Source organism: Megalobrama amblycephala, linkage group LG15 (assembly GCF_018812025.1).
Source record: "Megalobrama amblycephala isolate DHTTF-2021 linkage group LG15, ASM1881202v1, whole genome shotgun sequence".
In the NCBI taxonomy this organism is placed as follows: domain Eukaryota; kingdom Metazoa; phylum Chordata; class Actinopteri; order Cypriniformes; family Xenocyprididae; genus Megalobrama; species Megalobrama amblycephala.
The window spans coordinates 3,816,471-3,836,221 of record NC_063058.1 but is presented as its reverse complement, the minus strand read 5'-3'; the positions used below and the strand labels follow the sequence as shown (position 1 = coordinate 3,836,221).

General features: G+C 36.7%; 2 protein-coding genes and 2 long non-coding RNA genes across 4 annotated transcripts; 1 reads left to right on the top strand and 3 right to left on the bottom strand.

The window, feature by feature from the left end:
• Positions 1 to 210: 210 nt before the first annotated feature.
• On the bottom strand, positions 211 to 773 carry LOC125246614 (histone H2A-like). The gene has a single exon (XM_048157591.1). It carries the CDS (start codon positions 730 to 732, stop codon positions 346 to 348), a length of 387 nt encoding a protein of 128 aa, XP_048013548.1. The 5' UTR covers positions 733 to 773; the 3' UTR covers positions 211 to 345.
• Positions 774 to 1,340: 567 nt separating this feature from the next.
• Positions 1,341 to 1,960, bottom strand: LOC125247984 (histone H1-like). The gene is made up of 2 exons (XM_048159538.1): positions 1,876 to 1,960; positions 1,341 to 1,828 (listed from the first exon to the last, which is right to left on the bottom strand). The coding sequence occupies exons 1-2, from the start codon at positions 1,958 to 1,960 to the stop codon at positions 1,341 to 1,343; spliced, it is 573 nt and encodes a 190-aa protein (XP_048015495.1).
• Positions 1,961 to 11,038: 9,078 nt separating this feature from the next.
• Positions 11,039 to 14,204, top strand: LOC125246679. The gene is made up of 3 exons (XR_007179933.1): positions 11,039 to 11,175; positions 13,374 to 13,523; positions 13,631 to 14,204. It is a non-coding gene; the product is annotated as an uncharacterized LOC125246679 (long non-coding RNA).
• On the bottom strand, positions 14,016 to 15,685 carry LOC125246693. The gene is made up of 2 exons (XR_007179947.1): positions 15,467 to 15,685; positions 14,016 to 14,786 (listed from the first exon to the last, which is right to left on the bottom strand). It is a non-coding gene; the product is annotated as an uncharacterized LOC125246693 (long non-coding RNA).
• Between the last annotated feature and the right edge of the window lie 4,066 nt (positions 15,686 to 19,751).

Below are 19,751 nucleotides of genomic sequence, written 5' to 3'. Positions count from 1 at the left end.
GATATGTATATTGTTTTTTATTTTGGGTAATCTATCAAAATAATATTCAATACATTATCAGAGGAGAAAAATAAAAGCATTTTAATATTAGGGGAGAAGGGTATGTTGGCGATCCTACACCCCTCCTAAACGATCTCTACAGACACATCAAGGGATCATCATGTGCTTATTAAAAAAAAAAAAAAAAAACACCCTCGTACATTTGACTGGATTGATGGGTCTTATTTTCCCTCTTCTCAATCGAAAGGGTTTATGATGCTTTTAAACAAAGAAAAATACTCTATATCAGATGAAATGGGTGGCTCTTAAAAGAGCCTTTGGGTTTCAATGAAACAGACAATCTGCTTATTTGGATTTGGCGGGTTTCTCGGTCTTCTTGGGCAGCAGCACAGCCTGGATGTTGGGCAGCACACCGCCCTGAGCGATGGTCACTCCGCCCAGAAGTTTGTTCAACTCTTCGTCGTTGCGCACCGCCAGCTGCAGATGACGGGGGATGATGCGGGTCTTCTTGTTGTCCCGAGCAGCATTTCCAGCCAACTCCAGGATCTCAGCGGTAAGATACTCGAGCACAGCCGCCAGATAAACAGGAGCACCAGCACCGACGCGCTCGGCGTAGTTGCCTTTGCGGAGAAGCCTGTGAACACGGCCGACGGGGAACTGCAGTCCTGCCCTGGATGAGCGAGTCTTGGCCTTGGCTCTTGCTTTTCCTCCGGTTTTGCCTCTTCCACTCATTTTTACTTTCAGTTAATATTTCTTTCGCAGACAGAAAGAACAGAATGAGATTTCAGGTCTCCACATACTGTCTTTAATCTAGAGTGCCAGTCGCTCATTGGTTTAGAGTCTGTAAAGATTTAAACCAATCATTGAACTTCCCTCCAAAGCCCAACCCCCTTCCTGCCGGAATAATTATGTATGCACATATTTCTGACTATGAACCATGAATTTCAATGGTTTCATGGTATATATATATATATTTCAAATATATATTTTTAATCTGATACTGTACAGTATTATGTTCCTGTTGTGTTTTCACTGTTGTTTGTATTGTTATAGTTTTCCAGCCGAGTGTTGTCTGTCAATGTCTGTATTGTACAACATCCCATTAGGACTGTGATCACGGCCTGAACCCACATCATCTTTTAATTAAAATCTTACATATAAAAATGGTTTATTGGAGTTTATTTTCAGAACTGGGTGGCTTGTTCTTTTCTGAATGCAGTCTAAGATCTAAAATCATATCTTTATTTACTTTAAACGCTATAAGATACACGAGTTTTGCTCTTTATTCAGAGTTGGTGGGTGGCTCTTAAAAGAGCCGTTGAGGAGAAACAGTAAAGACTTTATTTCTTTTTGGGCGCTGCCTTTTTAGGCTTGGCGGCTTTAGGCTTTGCCGCCTTAGGTTTAGCCGCCTTGGCCTTTTTAGGGCTCTTGGCTGCTTTTTTAGCGGCTGCTGGCTTCTTTGCCTTCTTGGGGCTCTTCGTCGCCTTCTTAGCGGCTGTGGCGGCGGGTTTCTTGGCCTTCTTGGGCGATTTCTTCGCCGCGGGCTTCTTTGCCACTGCGCTCTTGGGCTTCTTGGCAGCAGCGGGTTTCTTGGCCGCAGGCTTCTTCGCTTTAGGAGCCGCTTTCTTGGCCGGTGTCTTCTTGGTCTCGGCTTTCTGCTTGTTGAGCTTGAATGAGCCCGAAGCGCCGGTCCCTTTGACCTGCACCAAGGTGCCTTTAGTCACCAGGCTCTTGATGGCGATCTTGACGCGGGAGTTGTTCTTCTCCACGTCGTAGCCGCTGGCGGCGATAGCTTTCTTCAGGCGGCGAGGGACACGCCGCTCCTCTCCTTGGATGCGGACACAGCTTTGACGATGAGCTCACCGACGCCTGGACCTACTTTCTTGGCTTTCGCAGCTGACTTCTTCTTGGGCGCTTTGGCCGGGGCGGCAGCAGCCGGGGCTGGAGCGGTTTCTGCCATCTCTCTCTCGGATCGGATCTACAGTCTTTCAAACGCTGTCTGGTTTCAGCAATGATCAGCGCTCGAGCGCCGCTGCGCTCTTAAATAACACATGAGAACCTTATAGACTCAACCCGCCCTGCTCGGTGTCTCTGCGCCTCCACGAGCCCCTCACGATTGTGTTTTCTTCTCTTACATTTGGGGCAAAACTGAAGCGGTAAAATAGTTTGTCGCAGTAAAAACAAAGTGAGCACCGAGCAGAGGTTCTGAACTTTCACTGGAGACTAAAATACGCGGAGAGGAAATGTTTCTTTTGCCTCCGTCAGATCAAATCCAAGTCGAGCATCAGCCACGGGGAAAAGCTGCGTGTAAATTTGATGAATAGTTTTAATGGAAAAGTTGATAAAAGCCTGAACGCGTCCTCTGTGTGTTCAGAAAACAGTCTGAAAGCGACTTTAATGAAATCAGCATTAGTGAGGGGCGTGAGGAGGCTTTCATGCAGCTGTTGTTTTGGGCAGCTTGAAGCACACGAACATCATCCGGAGGATCCGAGTCTGTTTGTGACTCTCCTGTCTGACCCTCATCTTCACTCAGCAGATCATCTCTCCATTTAATAATAATAATAATAATAGTAATAATAATAATAACTAAATATGTAACCTAAGTCTGATCACACAAGTATTAATGTTTTAACTTAAATACGTTTTCTTTAGTTGATGTACATCATATTACTAAATAAAAATTATTATATTTGTTTCTCCAATGGATTTCAGCTAATTTACAAAATAAAAAGCTAATTGTTTCACTGTAATAATGTACTATCTCTATAAAAATTAATTACATGTATAAATAAACATGACTTATTGCACATACACAGCATTATACCTCCTACCTCCTCTTTATGTAGGGCTGCAACTAACGATTATTTTGATAACCAATGTATCTGTCAATGTATTTTTTATTAACTGGATGACAAATTTAAATAAATTATTTTTTTAATTAAAAAATGTTTTAATCCATTGTTTTAAACACTGTCAGTCCACATCATGCCCAGTGTTGTCCATTAGACAATGTGTAAAATAATGCCTATATAGTGACTGTATTTGTGCAGGCTCTGCTGTACATTATAACTTATCAGCATTAAAGAGCTCAAATACAAACATCACATTATAAACCTAAAAACAACAGTTTGATTGCTAATTTATAACAGAAATGAAAACAACTTCATTAAAAATAGTGAAAAAACAAAAGCACAAAATGTTAACTTGTATGAGGTATGAGGAACAAGCACAATCATTCGATTTTAATCATACAATTATATTATATTAATGAACAATTCCAACAATAGTGCATTTACTGTTACTGCTCTCATAAATATGATTATTTGTGTTATGTGCAGGGTTTTAAACCTACACTTAATTTCTAACTTTTTTTTTTTTTAGCAAAATGCGTATTTTAGTCATAATTATTGATCTTTTTCTACTGTGCTCTGTCTGTTTTGATGTGCTAATAAAATTTGTAGACGATTATGTTCATTATCAATAATATTACCTAGATTTTATTGATTAGTTTTTGCAGATCTAGTCTTATACAACTTCCTAACTTCCGGCTCCCGGCGCATGCTCTGCTGCGACGACACTGCTCTGTCATTTCGTTTGTTATATTTTTGTTTTTGTTTTGTTTTTTGCTGTTTAATGGCACACGCAAAATGCTGTATTTGATCAAGATTACTGCGATCATATTGTTACTCTTGTGGTTTCTAAACATCTGCGGGGCTTTACATCCAGGAATTAGCGGCTCTGTACCACTCACCTATAGCCGGCATGAGCTTCTTCAGCTTCGCTCTTCCTCCACCTGCCTTCAGAAACCGACAGTCAATCTACCTCCAGAACTTCGACTAAGAAAACGGGGTAGGAGAGGTGGGGTGCGCACCAGGTTGAGGAGGCGTCCTTTTAGACCCCCTCTTCCCTCCATTCTGCTGGCTAATGTTCGCTCTCTCAGGAACAAAATGGATCTGCTGCATGCCAAATGCCGTCTGGAGCGGACCTTTAGAGATGCATGTATCATCGCCCTGACAGAAACCTGGCTGGATGGGACCACCCCGGATTCAGAGGTCAGTCTCGATCACTTTACTTTATTACGAGCTGACAGGACACGTAAGTCTGGAAAGACTAAAGGTGGTGGTGTCTGCATCAAAACTGAAATGCGCTAAGCCAACTATATACAGCGCCTCCATCTGGTCGGAGGATACCATGGCACAGCTGCAGGGTTCATTAGCATGCACAGACTGGGAGATTTTTCAGGGAGACTTGGAGTATAAGGTCTCAGTTATCACGGATTACATTAAATTCTGCATTTTATCTACTATACCTACCAGAACATTTAAGAAATACCCAAATTCTCATCCTTGGATTACGTCTCACATTAAAAGTTGCATGAAAGAAAAATTCAAGGCTTTCCAGCAGGGGGACTGGAACACTGTCAATATACTAAACAGACAGATTAAGAATGACATAATAAGAGCCAAACTCAGATACAAGGACAAGATTGAGCAGGAATTCAGCAGTATGAATACTAAACAAGCGTTTCGGAAAATCAAGATTCTTACTGGTCAAGCATCCGACACAGGGCATTATGTAATATCTGACCCGGCTACCTTTGCTGACTCTCTGAATTCTTTTTATACCCGTTTTGACAGAGATGATCATTCTGCCCTTTGTGAAGAGCTGCTCAGTGCCCTGCCATCAGTTGTTCCATCCGAGCCTCCATTTACAGTGGAGGATGTACGACAGCAATTGAGCAGGTGTAAAGTGGGTAAGGCGCCGGGCCCAGATGGCATTCCAGCCAGGGTGCTGAAATCGTGTGCTATGGAGCTGTCCCCGATTCTTTTTACCATCTTCTGGGACTCCCTCAGGGGGGCACATATTCCAACAATCTGGAAATCTTCTACAATCATTCCGATTCCTAAGAAGCCCCGTCCATCCGAGCTAAACCATTATCGACCCGTTGCACTTACTTCAATAATAATGAAGTGCATGGAAAAGTTAATTCTCAACACTATTCTTCCAGCAGTCAGACCTCTGCTGGATCCATATCAGTTTGCGTATAGGGCCAGGCGGGGAACAGAGGATGCTGTAGCATGTCTCCTCCACCCCCTCCTACAACATCTGGAATCGCCTGGAACCTTCGCATCCATTTTGTTCATTGATTTCAGCTCTGCTTTCAACACAATACAACGGCACCAACTGATTAAAAAGCTTCAATTTCTTAACTTATCTCCACTCCTCATTCACTGGATTCACAATTTTCTTAGTAACAGATTACAGGCTGTTAGAGTGGGCTCAGTCACCTCCTCTATTATAGTTACCAACACCGGAGTCCCCCAGGGGTGTGTGCTCAGCCCCGTTCTCTATACCCTGTATACGAACGATTGTATTAGCTCATCTTCTGTCACCACATATTTTAAATATTCGGACGATACTGCCATTCTGGCCTTACTCACAGACAATAACTCCATTACTGCTTACCATCAGTCGGTCACTCACTTTACCAAGTGGTGCTCCGAAAATAGTCTGGAGCTGAATGTGGATAAGACCAAGGAGTTATTAATTTATACCCACCCACATATCCCGGATCCGGCCCCCATCATCATACATGGCAAAAAAGTGGAACGTGTCAATCATTTTAAATATCTCGGACTCACATTAGATAATAAACTCAACTTTGAACAACATGTCACAGACACATATAAACGTTCCCAACAGAGACTCCATATTCTTCGTAAGCTTCATGCCCTTTTTGTCAACCCACATCTTCTGTTACTGTTGTATACTAGTATCATTCAACCCATCCTCCTCTACTGTTCCCCTTGTTACTTCAACATGCTTTCCATCACTAATAGAAATAAGCTCATTAAAGTCACATGCACAGTATCCAAAATTATCAGTTTACCCATTACGAATCTCTCTCTTCTTAACAGCAAAGCTGTTACACGTATGGCTCGGACAGTCAGTAGAGACTTGGACCACCCTCTCCACATTTACTTTTCTCTGCTGCCCTCAGGCCGCAGATATAGAACTTTAAGGTGGAGGCGGGCACGCTTCAGTAAAAGCTTTGTCCCTTCTGCCATTGCTGCTTTAAACAATTTGTAACCTGGACAGATCCTGCATGCGTTGTCTTTTTGCATTTTTTTTTTTTTTTTTTTTTTGTTGTTGTTGTTGTTGTTGTTTGTGTATCGACAGAGTCTGTGAAAGCAAATTTCCCTTGGGGGACAATAAAGGGTCTATCTTATACAACATGTAAACACAAGCCCAACACAGGCAACCTTGATTACAAAATCATTAAAGGTAAAAAAGTTTCTTTCATTGGGACAGTTTTACACATGCTACAAAATACATTGAAAAAAATTAAGAATGTTTAAAATGATATCAACTCACATGAGATGAAGAGTTCAGTCTATCAGAGGCCTAAAGAAAGCTGATGTATTCTCCATGGAGTCACCTCATGGGGCTGATGAAGGCCAGATGAATCCTCCACACTTTTCTTGGAGAAGACAATGCCCCTCTTGTCAAAAACTTGTGATGTTGCATCCATGGACTATCATATAGACTCTAGTAGGTTACAGTCCAGCTTTAGTTTGGTTCTGTCTTCACCTTCACCCCATATGGACTCAGGACCTAAAATGCCTAAATGACCTAAATGAGAAGAATATTGTACACAACATTAATACACAGCTTGCTGGAATACAGTTGTTATTAGTCAGTTGAACAATCATCTAGCCATGTAATAAGTGCAATAATGTCCATTCAGCCGGTGTTATCACAAATAACCCTAAAAGGCTGATCAGGACAGAAAGAAACATTATATGACCGGCAGACTGTATTATCCTTTACTTATTCTTGAAAGGGGCTCATACAATAAAATCTTTATCTTAATCTTAATCTTTAAATTATTGCTCATACAATGTCACTTACGTTTGGACGTCAAAGCTTTCTTAAAATAACTGTGAAAAAAATATATAATTACAAAAGAATTATTTCAAAAACAATAAAAACAGTAATAATTCCAAACGTTATTGTACTGTAATATATGTACTGTGCTGTGAAATATATTGTGAAAAATGCATATTAAGTTATTTTGTGAGTTTGCCTTCTTCTCTGTCAGCAGATCCCTTTAGAAATGTCAGAGTTTTATCTTTGTTGTAGAGGGTTTTTTTTTTCTGTCACTCCTAAAATTACAGAATAATATTTATTTATCATGAGATCAAACGTTTGAACTAGTTTATTTTTGCGCTTCATGTGAACCAATAGTAAAAACAGTACATACAAATTACATACAAAACTTATGAAAACCTCTCATCTACACATAACATATTCAGAAAAAAACACATTTTCGAGTTCAATCGATAGAGTTAGCATACCTCTTCTGAAAACTGTTGAGTTTTATGTATTATTTCTGTGATTTTATAAACTAAACTCACCTGAAAGCAGTGAAACAACAGCGAGAGACGGGAGTTTTGCAGTTGTTGTTTCTCCGTTTCCATGGCAACTCTGCTGTCTCGCGCTTGCTCCACGTGACTCGAATGTTCAAAGGGCACGCCCATTAAAACACCGTATGCGTCACAAAAATAAACTTCTAGATTTTGAATTATTTTGTTTAGGAACACAAATTATTTCATGTTAAACCGTGCTTATATGCAGACACAGTATTTTTTAATTCCAACACTTTGCTTTGGTTAAATATATTAAAGTAGTCTCATTATTTTTTTTAATTATTTTTAACCATAACAAATACATTTATATAAAAAATATATAAATATAAATTTCTAAAATAAAGATGTCCTGTAGCAGGGACGTGCACAGGGGGGTTGCTCAGGTTGCCCGGGCAACTGCCCATATGCCCTTCTCGACTCACGTTGCCCTTCCTAGGTGGAAAAAAAAAAAAAAAAAAAAAATCGTACAATGGATGCAGAATTTCACGTAGGCCTAGATGAAAATAAATAAATAAACAAATAAATAAATAAATCGCAAAGCCTCATTCACTTCCATATTCGGGCATCCGTCCGAAAGTGAAAGTCAGTAGGGGAAGGGCAAACTCTGTTTACGTGGCTGCAGCGCTGCACGCGACCGGCACCTGAGCTGAGCCTGCATGAGCGGCACTAGAAGGAGATTGTCGCGGTTGTCGGGTGAGACGACTTAGAGGTCCTATTCTTCGTGATCCCATGTTTCAAAGTTTAGTTAGTGTGTAATGTTGTTGTTAGAGTATAAATAAAATCTGTAAAATTTTAAAGCTCAAAGTTCAATGCCAAGCGAGATATTTTATTTAACAGAGTTTGCACGCACAGCTACTAGAAGATTTACATCTGTCAGACAGGTTGCTGACGTCATCAAGCTTAGTTTGAGTCTGCGCGTCAGAAACGGAAGTGCTAAAAATCGCTAAAAATGGGCTTCACTTGTCTCAATTGAGTTCCAATGGGGTCGCTGTGTCCATTTCTTTTACTGTCTATGGCCCGTTTTTATGACAGTGGAAACAGCGGTATACAGATAAGTAAATTATGTGAAAAATACTGTGTTTTTTTACACGCGAAACATGAACACATGTTATATTGCACACTATAAACACAATCAAAGCTTCAAAAAAACCTTTAACGTTGTCGGAAAGGTGAGTAAGGTTATAATCGTTAACGAAAACGAACGAAAAAAATTAAAACTAGGTGGGAAAAAACATCGCCGTTAACTGAAATAAAAATAAAAACGAGGCATTACAAAAAAACGATAACTAACCAAAACTGTAATGTGTGTTTGGCAAAACTAACTAAAATAAAATAAAATTATAGATTAAATGTCCTTAGTTTTCGTCTTTTGTAACTGCAACTGCCCCTCAAAATTCCTGTGCACGCCCCTGTCCTGTAGCACTCAGTAGAAACACTAGACAGACTATCCACTATTGGCTTACCTATTGTTAGCTGGGTTACTATGGTCTTACTGCAACAGGCCATGTTACACCATGGTTACTGTAGTAATAACATAGTTAAACTATGGTTCATTGTGTAGTTACTATGGTTTTACTATAAAAACCATGGTTAATCCATGGTTACTACAAAAAAAGAAAAGGTTAATTTTCGTAAGTATGTCTTGTTCATCCACTCACTCTTTCGAGATTTAATATATTTGATAAACGCTTCTGTCACATTTTGAAATGAACCACGCGAATCATATGACGTGGCATAGCTGGGTCATTCTACAGAAACGTCCACTTTAGGTATGACAAAATGTCTTAAAATGTATTTCTTTTTTTAACATTTAAACTTAGACAACATTATTATATTACACTTAGACTTTATGAATACACATAAATGACAGCTTAATGATTTTTTATTTTTTTGTACATTTATTTAAAGACTGCATGTCCTCTTTTTTGTCACTGGTGTTACCTTTCTTCTCTGGCATTTTCAAATGTTTTTATGAAATATTTATTTTTATATTATTTTTCAATTTTTCCAGCACATGCAGTCAGAGTTACAGAATAATAATGATAATGCAAAAAATAAGGAGATTATGTGTTATTTATTTCAATCAGGTTAGTTAAAAGTGTGATTGAATGATGTTAATTCAATTGTGCAACCATGTATTTGCTATAACAATGAAAATATTTGAAAAACAGTTATAAACAAGTAATGATGCAATCCTTTACATCTTAATTCTTGAGTGTAGCAGAATTCAGTGAATGTAAAATTATTACCATGTCACATATGACACATTTTATTTAATGTGACAGACAAAAAACAGTAACACCAGTGACGTATACATGAGACCAAAGATCCTTATTCTTCAACTATAATTAAGTAGATGAGACTAAATTTTTACATTTGGTGTACAATAAAAGAATTAACATTGACACTTAGTGAAAGCAGTCAGTAAAAGATCATAAAAAAAAAAAAACATTTTAAAACTGTCTGTAAAATAAGGTGTCCATAAAGGCGCTGCACTGAATTTAGCCATATATCCTTAATTTAGCCATTTCTAACCAAAGGAGGATTAACAATGAGAAAGAAAAGTTATAATCATGTAATCTTAGTGCTATTTTATGCAAAATAACTAAATGAATAGCTTTAAATAAAGTTTATCTATAAACGGGTAACACCAGTGACGGTAACACCAGTGACAATTTCATAAAAAGGTAACACCAGTGTCATTTTTAATGAAAAATGCTTTTTACAAAATGGCTGCTGCAAGGTGTCAATCCACATGTTGTCAATCATGATATATTCACTAAATCAAGTAATTTAATCCATTTGTATTCTATTTTTTTGTGATTCCCTAGCAATAAAGTAAGTCACACCAGTGAGTTCAACTAAAAGCTTCATCTGAAATTATGATTTTCTAATTCAAATTTCTGATAACTGAAAAGAGACAGTGGACTTTCCATCGGCCTTTCTTTATTGATCTTCAGGAAACAGGAAGAAGGAAGTCAAGTGATGTCATCAGTGTGATTTTTTATTTCAAAATAAGAGATTTTTGTTAAAGGTAACACCAGTGTCACAACACCAGGGGACCACTACATTCATTATATATTTTATAATATTTATTTGGCATTTGTTTTGTTTTTATGTCATTTACATCATATATTTGATAGTTATGCATACATTATTGTATTTGAAATGGTAGAAAAACCTGTTTCTGAGCTCAAAATAAATCACTTTCCCTGTACATGACTGTGGGGACAAGAGCTTCTGTGGTGTTTGAAATTTTATAATTAATTAAAAAAACAAATATTGCCACATGTATGGCTCAAGAAGGTTAAATTGTTCAAATAACATATTGTTTCATATTAAAATATATATATAAAAAAATTTAATCCTAAAGTGTTTTTCAAGTGTAATATTTCTGTAAAGTCTAGGGACAGAAAAGTATGAAGTGGCATAGCTCCGCCTTCACGTGTTTCAACAAGGTCCTGTAAGTGATTGTAAAAGCTCTTCTTCTTCGCTCTGCTGACATTCAGGCGTTCAGTTGCGATCAAATCGTGTGAGTTTCAACAATGTCTGGAAGAGGCAAAGGCGGTAAAGGACTCGGAAAAGGAGGCGCCAAGCGTCACCGTAAAGTTCTGCGCGATAACATCCAGGGAATCACCAAACCCGCCATCCGTCGTCTCCATGTGACTGTCACTGAACTGTTACCAGTGTTTGTGTACATGACCGACCAATGGTGGTGAAGAAGGAGAGACTGAAGGAGAGAAAGGTCAAAGCAATTCAAAAACGCACACAATGAACGGTGACTTTAGAAAGCAAACATACATGGCCTTTGGTTTCACATGTGTAAGTGAAAAAAAAAAAGATTCTAGATCTGATCTAGAATCAGATCATTCTCAATGTTTCAGTCATCTGTCACTTAAAATATGCTCATCAGCTGTTTCAATATATTTTTAAATATATTTGAGCTGCTGTTATTGCAGAAGTAGAGGATTTATCCTGATTATTGTAGTGTGGAGAGTAAGAACAGTGGATAAAGTTTTTGATTAGACTGAATTTGAATGACCTGAACTCATTATTTTCCCTATTGCCATTGCAGATCATGAGAGGTGTTTATTTCACATACAAATGAAAAGTTAAAATAAAGTTATATAATACATCTATAATTGAAACAGCATTGATCAAACAGGCTGCCACGTGTAACATGACCACGAGTGCAGTTATACTGAATATCAGCACGGCTGTGATTCTACCATAGACATGAAGAGCAGCACGACTGAATGTCATATATTACTTTTATATAACAGCTATATTCTATAAGCAAGAACTTTCTAACTTACCTTTCAGATTAAATCTGATTAGTTAGTTTGCATATTTTCCCATGACATCTGGTGAAAGAAACCACTTCTTTCAATCCTGGAGTGAGAGAAAACACATTAAAAACATCCATTTCTGCTTCACTCCACATCGCTCTCATACTGTGATCTGAAACACAAACAATAAAACATCCCAGTGCTGCCGTAATTACAGTTTTTTTTTTTTCAGTTGCTAAGAAGCATTGTTCAATACCGAAACCACATTTTCAAAACTCTTCACACAGTCAGAGAAACAGAAGTCAATGCAGACCAAACTGTGAACCATTTTTCATTGCTTTCAGACAAAATGCATTCAGTGACCACACTTTTCAAAATTCAGGAACTCTTTTCCCATTCGTACTCCACTATGTATTTTCAGCACATTTTTCTAATGCTAACACACTGCATTCAAAATGATTAAAAACACATTCAAAACAGAATGATGGCAAATTCCAAGCTTTTATGCAGTAATTATTTTAAAATATTCTCAATTTTATATTTTTGATTATTGATGTAATGTTGATGAGAACTTGTGGCCAAATGCAAGAGAGAGAGCAGACTAGAACATCACTGTAATTTACTGTAATGAACAACTACACATGATGTTACAGTAAAGTGTAGAATGTATTTTATTTATTCTTTTTTTATTATCATTGCAGCCCTGGAGTTTTTACATTATTCTATATGAAGAACTGATTTATGTGGAAAATCATTGAAACTTTAAAACAGAAAAGTTCAGTAATTATGTAATGCTTCCTGTTGTTAGTGTGTTTTAGGTCAGTGTGTTGTGAATGAAATGTGTGTTTTCTGAATGAGTGTTATGTTGGTCTGAGTGAGTTTTGTAGGTGAGATTAACTGTTCATGCTGCTAATGCAGACTGTGTGAAGAGTTTTGAAAATGTGGTTTCGGTATTGAACAATGCTTGTTAGCCACTGAAAAAAACTGTAATATCAGCACTAATGGTTATTTCATTTAAAAATAAACAACTATAACACCAATCAGACATAACATTATGACACTGACAGGTGAAGTGAATAACACTGATCATCTCTTCATCAACGCACATGTTAGTGGGTGGATATATTAGGCAGCAAGTGAACATTTTGTCCTCAAAATTGATGTGTTAGAAGCAGGAAAAATGGGCAAGCGTAAGAAAAGAAAGAAAAAGAAAAGCTCAGAATCAAAAGAGCCCAGAAAAAGAGCAGAGAATAAAAGAGACAGAGCAACAGTTACATTCATCTTTTATCCCTTCCTTGACCATGTGACTGAAACCCAAATGTGAGACATTCAAACTGACCAATCAGAAGATTAAACTTCCCCCACTGTACTAAAGGTGTGACCATTTGTAGACCTCGATGTCCACACATCTTGGCCTACAGACCTTGATCACATTTGTGTCTTTCAAATGGCCCTTATATCAAGAGAGAGGGGCCTGAAACAGTAAAGCAAATGTCTTTGTTCATTTTAAAATATCTACAAATATCATTAATATTAACTAATTATTAATATATACTAAATTAATTAACATCAAAGTACTATAATAAAAGTTTTAAACTGCAAAAGTAACAAATATAAAAAATCAATCAATCAATAATCTTCTGTATCTCAGCAGGTTTTCATCAGATGTGCTTCAGTAATTTCCACAGTCGCTTTGGGATCATGCAGGTTTTCCAGAACTTTGGTGTGTATTACGAGGAACAAGAGAACATCGAGAAACAAAAGGAAGAAGAGAAGAAAAAGAAGGAGGAAACAGATCATTAAAGTAATAAACAGCAAACACATCCTTAACATCATTGCCTATATTTTGTTCTTTTTGACAGAAAAAAAGAGATTTCTTGTATTTCATATATTTTTTTTCCCACCACCCAGCTGAATAAACTTGACCTGCACACAGCAGAGCAGCATCAGACTGCAGAAGTTTGTCTTCCTCATGTGGCGTCACTACAACTACGAGCGAATGAGACAAGGAGCTGATTTCTACCTGCTTCAGTCCAACTCCACTTATGTGAACATCTGGACTGCTGTTCAGAGTCTCGTCATCATCACCGCTGGATACCTGCAGCTCAGCTTCCTCAAGAGGCTCTTCAAGAGCAAACCAGCAGAGGGCGACAAACCCCGCTGTTAACAAACTCTAGAACTGCGACTGTTTCACCTCCATTTATAACCTGATCTTCAGTGATTATTCTGATCTTGAGTAACAGATTTTTTCTTTTTCTTTTTTTCTTTTAGTAACAACAAGGTCTCATTTGAACTGTTTTTTTGCTTCTTTTTTAATGCAGAGATTTAATAATTTTGCCCTTGTCCAATGAAAGAGACTTAAGAATATGAAAGTATATAATATTTCCATCACACCGAACAATTACAAGAAGACAACAGTGAAGATGCTCGAGATGAAATGTGACACATCTGATGAGTATAGGAAATAAAGGAAAGTCAAAGTAAATATCAGAATATTTATGCAGCATTTACAACAAGCTGTGTGGAAAAAAGTATAAAAATATAATTCATTTGTGTGTTTAAAATATTAGGAGAAATTAGCCTTGGCAGAACCGAGGAGGAGGCATTTTATTCCAAAAATATTAAAATGTAATTTCTATGACAGAAACATTACACTTTAATAGTTTGTAACCCCAGTGTATCTCCAGAAAGAAGAGCAGCAGTGGATTCCAGTCACATGAAGCTCCTGTGAGGACGCTGAACATCTGCTGATGGAGCTGCTGTATTCTGAGAGGAACAGAATCACCTGATGATCAAACATGAGCTTCACTGTCCACACTTTATTCTCTGAAATGAGTCAGAAGAGTTGGACTAATGGAGAGATGAGGTTTGTTCATGTTCATCAGTTTATAATGAAACACTGTCAGTGTCTGAAGCCTCTGGACTGCTGAGATCGTCCTTGACTCGGTTAGAGAGTAAGAGCTCCAAGAGTTCAATCCACAAAACTATTAATGATCCGCTGGATTCAGAAAACAGGTCACGTCTGTGAGCAGTTGTGTTTGTGTGAATGTATGAGGGTGAGTGTGGTCTGAAACAAAGACAAATGATGAAAATTAGACACAAATATGAACAATCCTTCTGTTAAACTGTTACAGATATTAAACATTCATCATCATAAACATAAATGAATAATAAACAATCAGCCATCATGTGAAATTCATTGACACTTCCACAAATATCATGTAGTGTGACAAAGTAATCTTGATCTGGTAACAGATTAACAGTTAGATATTAATATATCAATAAAGTGAATGGAGTATCAAACACATGGACTGCGTCTGAAATCACATACTCTCTTCAGGTAATTATTTTGAACAAGTAATTACTTCATGACCACTAAAGTATGTTCTGTATAGTGTGAGTGTGTGTATGAATGTAATCTGGACGAACTACATCTGCCATGATGTCATTATCATGTGATCTCGTGGCCTCATTGGATAGTAAAGTTCCCATCAGATGGTCATCCGGTACTTTTCACCTCCTCTTTTATAAATACTGTGAATTCAGACATACTTTTGTCACATACTGTTTATGACCTGGTGTGTGATTTCAGATGCAGCCACAGTCTTAAAGGAAATGTGTGTAGAAAATATAAAAGACATGTGACCCTCTAGTGGTGAAGTGTGGAAGAGCAATTAAAGCGATTGACTTTCCTACAGTAAATAATACAGATAATATTATAGTGTAAAGTGGACAAGCACCACTCACATTTTCTCCAGATTTTAGTCCAGTTTAGTAAGGGATATAAGATTGTATGTTACATGTTTACTAAACACATCATAATAAATAAATAAAGTCTAAAATAAAGTTTTGATACTCCATTGTGTTGTTTGTGATCGTCCATCAGCAGCTGCAGTATCTCTCAGCTGTATCAGTGCATCACTGTGACGTCTGACTGACCGAGGTTTTTGTACCACTCTTTATCACTGTGTGAACACTGAGCCACTGCTGTGGTAACTCTGACAGTAATAATCTCCTGTATCTCCAGTCTGGACTCCACTGATGGTCAGAGTGAAATCAGTTCTGGATCCACTGCCACTGAATCTAGATGGAGTGTTTGAGACTCTTTGGTTTGCAGAATGAAACATGAGTTTAGGAGCTTCTCCAGGTTTCTGCTGGTACCAGGCCATATATGAACCTACACAGGCATTGCTCACTACTGTGTTTGTTTTGCAGTTTATAGTCACTGATTCACCAATCTGAACCGTTTTTACAGAAGGGGTTTGAGTCACAGTCACCTGTCCACTGAAACCTGATAGAAAAAGCAGAATATTTGTATAAGATTCACTGTTGATTATATTATAATATTTTAATGTGAAATGTTATTGAAACATTTACCTTGAATAAACAGAGTGAGAGTTACAACAGACACACTAATAATCTCTCTACATATAAGATTTGGTATTTCCACTGACTGTAAGTAACTTTACAACTGCATGTCAACTTATTCTACTTACCAGATCCCAAACCTAACGGCCTTCTACAGTCTACTAATACTAATATAATGAGAGTTAGTCGACATGTAGTTGAGAAGTTACTTATAATAAGTAGAATATTTAAAGTGGACCATCGAAATAAAGTGTAACCTAAGATTTTACATTCAGATTGATGATGTTGAATCGTTTTGTAATAATTGTACATATTGATTAATTGTATAATATTTTTTAATTTAAATTTTTAATTATAAGATGTTTTTATGTTTGACAGACTGATACGACACTAGTCTTTGAGTTTATATGAACATCTCTCAGTTTGAATGAAGCATTTTCAGCTTTCAGTGTCGCTGTAGAAATAATCTATTCACTCTCATGATTCATTTATATAAGGTGAATGTTTCTGATAATATGTGACCAAGATAAAGTGAGCAGAATTCAGCTGGTCATGTGATCTCAACATGGTGGCCAACTTAAGGAGGACAAAAGATTTTTCTAGGCCACTGAAATGACTGGAGAATCAAGAGTGTAGATCATTTTAAACATGTTCGTCAAACACATTCATTATTTCTTTATGAACACATTAATGTACTCCATCTTTAAAAACATGATAACAATGAGAAATCAAGTACTAAATAAATCAATTTTACTGTATTTAGAGTAAACCAGAAAGAACCTCCATTATGGCCTTTTGATCAATGTTGACATGTTGCTCTCTGGGAAATATTTTCATGTTGCCTGTTTTTCCCACATTTTCCACATGTATGAAGTTCATCAGGTCTCATAATCAGGTCATGTGACACTAGATTAAACAATGTGAATATGAAATGTTCAGAATTATTGATAAATTAATTTGAAGCTGCAGGTTTTTCTGTGAATCATGATGATTGAGCTTCATATGAAGAACAGAAGATCATTATGAGAAACTCCACAACATCATCCATGATAAAAGAGGTCAAAGGTCACCTCAGAGGTCACAGATCATCAGATATATTTCTATAAACAGTAGCCACGTTTACATGTGAAGTGTTGCTCTTAATCAAGCAACAGTGTGGATTTGTAGCATATATTACTGCAGGAAGGTACAAGGAAAATACGGACACAGGAAGCTGACCTGTTTGGTGGCTGTGCATCTCAACACTACCCCTCCCTCCAAAAGAAAAGCAGAAGCGTGTGGATGAAGGTCTGTAGTAATGATGAACTGAGTTCCTTCAGTGTATTTAATAAATGTGTTTCAGTTTTACTCCAGTTTGATTTTGACACCGGCATTTTACATTCTGACGACCCCCGACCTCTTGACGTGATGACGTAGAGATAAAGTAATCGGTTTTTATTTTGTTCATTTTATAGAAAGGTTTATCCCACACCTCTCTAACCGATTACAATTTCATTCATTTTTATTCTGATTGAGGTGTTTATATGGAGCATTTTCATTCGGAGTGGACTTTTAAACTGATCACAATGCTCCATGTGAACGACCTACTGTTATATCAAACAAGAGAATGAATGAGAAATATAGGATATGAAGTCAAACTGAATCATGTCTATTGTAAACGAGATCAATAAAATCTTCAACTGATTATGACTGTTTTTCCAGTGATAACAAACATCATTTGGTCCAAACTGAGTGTGTGAGTGTTGAGAAGATGTGAGTTTCTTCTAATATCAGTGTGTTGAAGTGTTGTTTCTCTCTCTCTGCTGGAGTTTGTGTTCACTCGAGTGGAATAGAGGTTTTTGTACGACCGTTTCATTAGATTGTATCACTGTGGTACACATTCGGTGGAGGAACTAAACTGGTGCTCGGTAAGTCCTTTTAATTACATATTTAAAAAAAAATAAAAATACAATTTCAGATTTCAGAAAGTGTTTTACAGATGAAACAAGAACATTTTTTTTTCAATAATAATATTGTTCTGAAACTTTACTTGAAGCATTTATGGTATTGTAAGGTATTCACTTCCTTCCTGTGACATGAGGCTGTCAACTTCATACCCCTACTTCCAGGAAGCATAGCGAAGGCAAACCCTCCCAAATAAAAGTAATTTTCATGTTAATATTAGGAATTTTTTGTTGACATATATATATATATATATATATATCTACGTAATCATGAGGGTCTCTAGAATCATCCAAACAAAACAAATCTGACAAGAGATCTATAGTTTTTTGTATACTTAGTCAAAAGTACAAGCGTCAACTATAGTTGCCGGTGGGCAAATGACTTACATATATCATGAGTAAATGGGGTATACTGTGTTTAATGGGTTAATAAATCAAGGTTATTGGTCTTGTTTAGTGCTTTTTGCTTTAATAATGTTTTATATTGTTATATATTATATATTGTTATTTGTTAACTTATTTATTTTTTAATTTATTTATTTTTTGTTTGTTTGTTGTATGTGACCCTGGACTACAAAACCAGTCATAAGGGTCGATTTTATTAAATTAAGATTTATACATCATCTGAAAGCTGAATATATATAAGATTTCCACTGATGTGTGGTTTGTTAGGATAGGACATTTGGCCGAGATACAACTATCTGAAAAAAAATCAAAATATTGAGAAAATTGCCTTAAAGTTGACCAAATGAAGTCCATAACAATGTATATCCACTCACAAAATGTTTTTTTTTTATATTTACAGTAGAAAATTTACAAAATATCTTAATTAGGATATTAAGTAAAGACCATGTTTAATGATTTTTGGTGTTAAAGAAAAAAAATCAGTAATTTTGACCCAAACAATGTATTGTTTGCTATTGCTACAAATATACCCGTGTGAATTATGACTTGGTTTGTGGTCCAGGGTCACATATAGATGTATTTTTTTTTTCTAACGAACAATGTAATTTAACTTTTTGATTCACAATGCTCTGTTGGAGCAACTTAACGGCTGCACTTTGTTCTGCAGTTTGTTCCACCACTTTAAGACTAACGGATTTGTTGTTTGTTTTGTTTTCAAATTCAAGAGATTATAAATTAGATGCAACTTTTTTTGTGTTCGCATCGAATGTTCTTCGACTTTGATTGATCTGTTGATCTGTTGAAAGCAGTTATTTTGAGTTAGATGCATAAATGTTCTCCTCCTATTCAAATTTTACATTGAGGGGTGCATACAACATATTTGCCCACCGGCAACTATAGTTGCCGCACATTTAAACACGTTTTTTAAGAAAAAAAAAAAACCTGGGGAAAATAAATGCAGAACATGTTCACATATGACACTATTAACAGGACTATATGCATGAAACCATTCAGAAAAATTTGGGCACAAATGGGTTAAACATTTATCATCATAAACATAAATGAATAATAAACAATCAGCCATCATGTGAAATTCACTGACACTTCCACAAATATGTAGTGTGACAAAGTAATCTTGATCTGGTAACAGATTAACAGACATTAATATATCAATAAAGTGAATGGAGTATCAAACACATGGCCTGCGTCTGAAATCACATACTCTCTTCAGGTACTTATTTTGAACAAGTAATTACTTCATGACTGTTAAAGTATTTTCTGTATAGTGTGAGTGTGTGTATGAATGTAATCTGGAC

Excerpts from the sequence above, each read along its gene's own strand:
- LOC125246614 (XM_048157591.1), bottom strand. The coding sequence starts at position 732 with ATGAGTGGAAGAGGCAAAACCGGAGGAAAAGCAAGAGCCAAGGCCAAG.
- LOC125247984 (XM_048159538.1), bottom strand. The coding sequence starts at position 1,960 with ATGGCAGAAACCGCTCCAGCCCCGGCTGCTGCCGCCCCGGCCAAAGCG. Across the intron at positions 1,829-1,875 it reads TGCGAAAGCCAAGAAAGTAG|GAGAGGAGCGGCGTGTCCCT; the intron begins GTCCAGGCGTCG and ends TCCGCATCCAAG.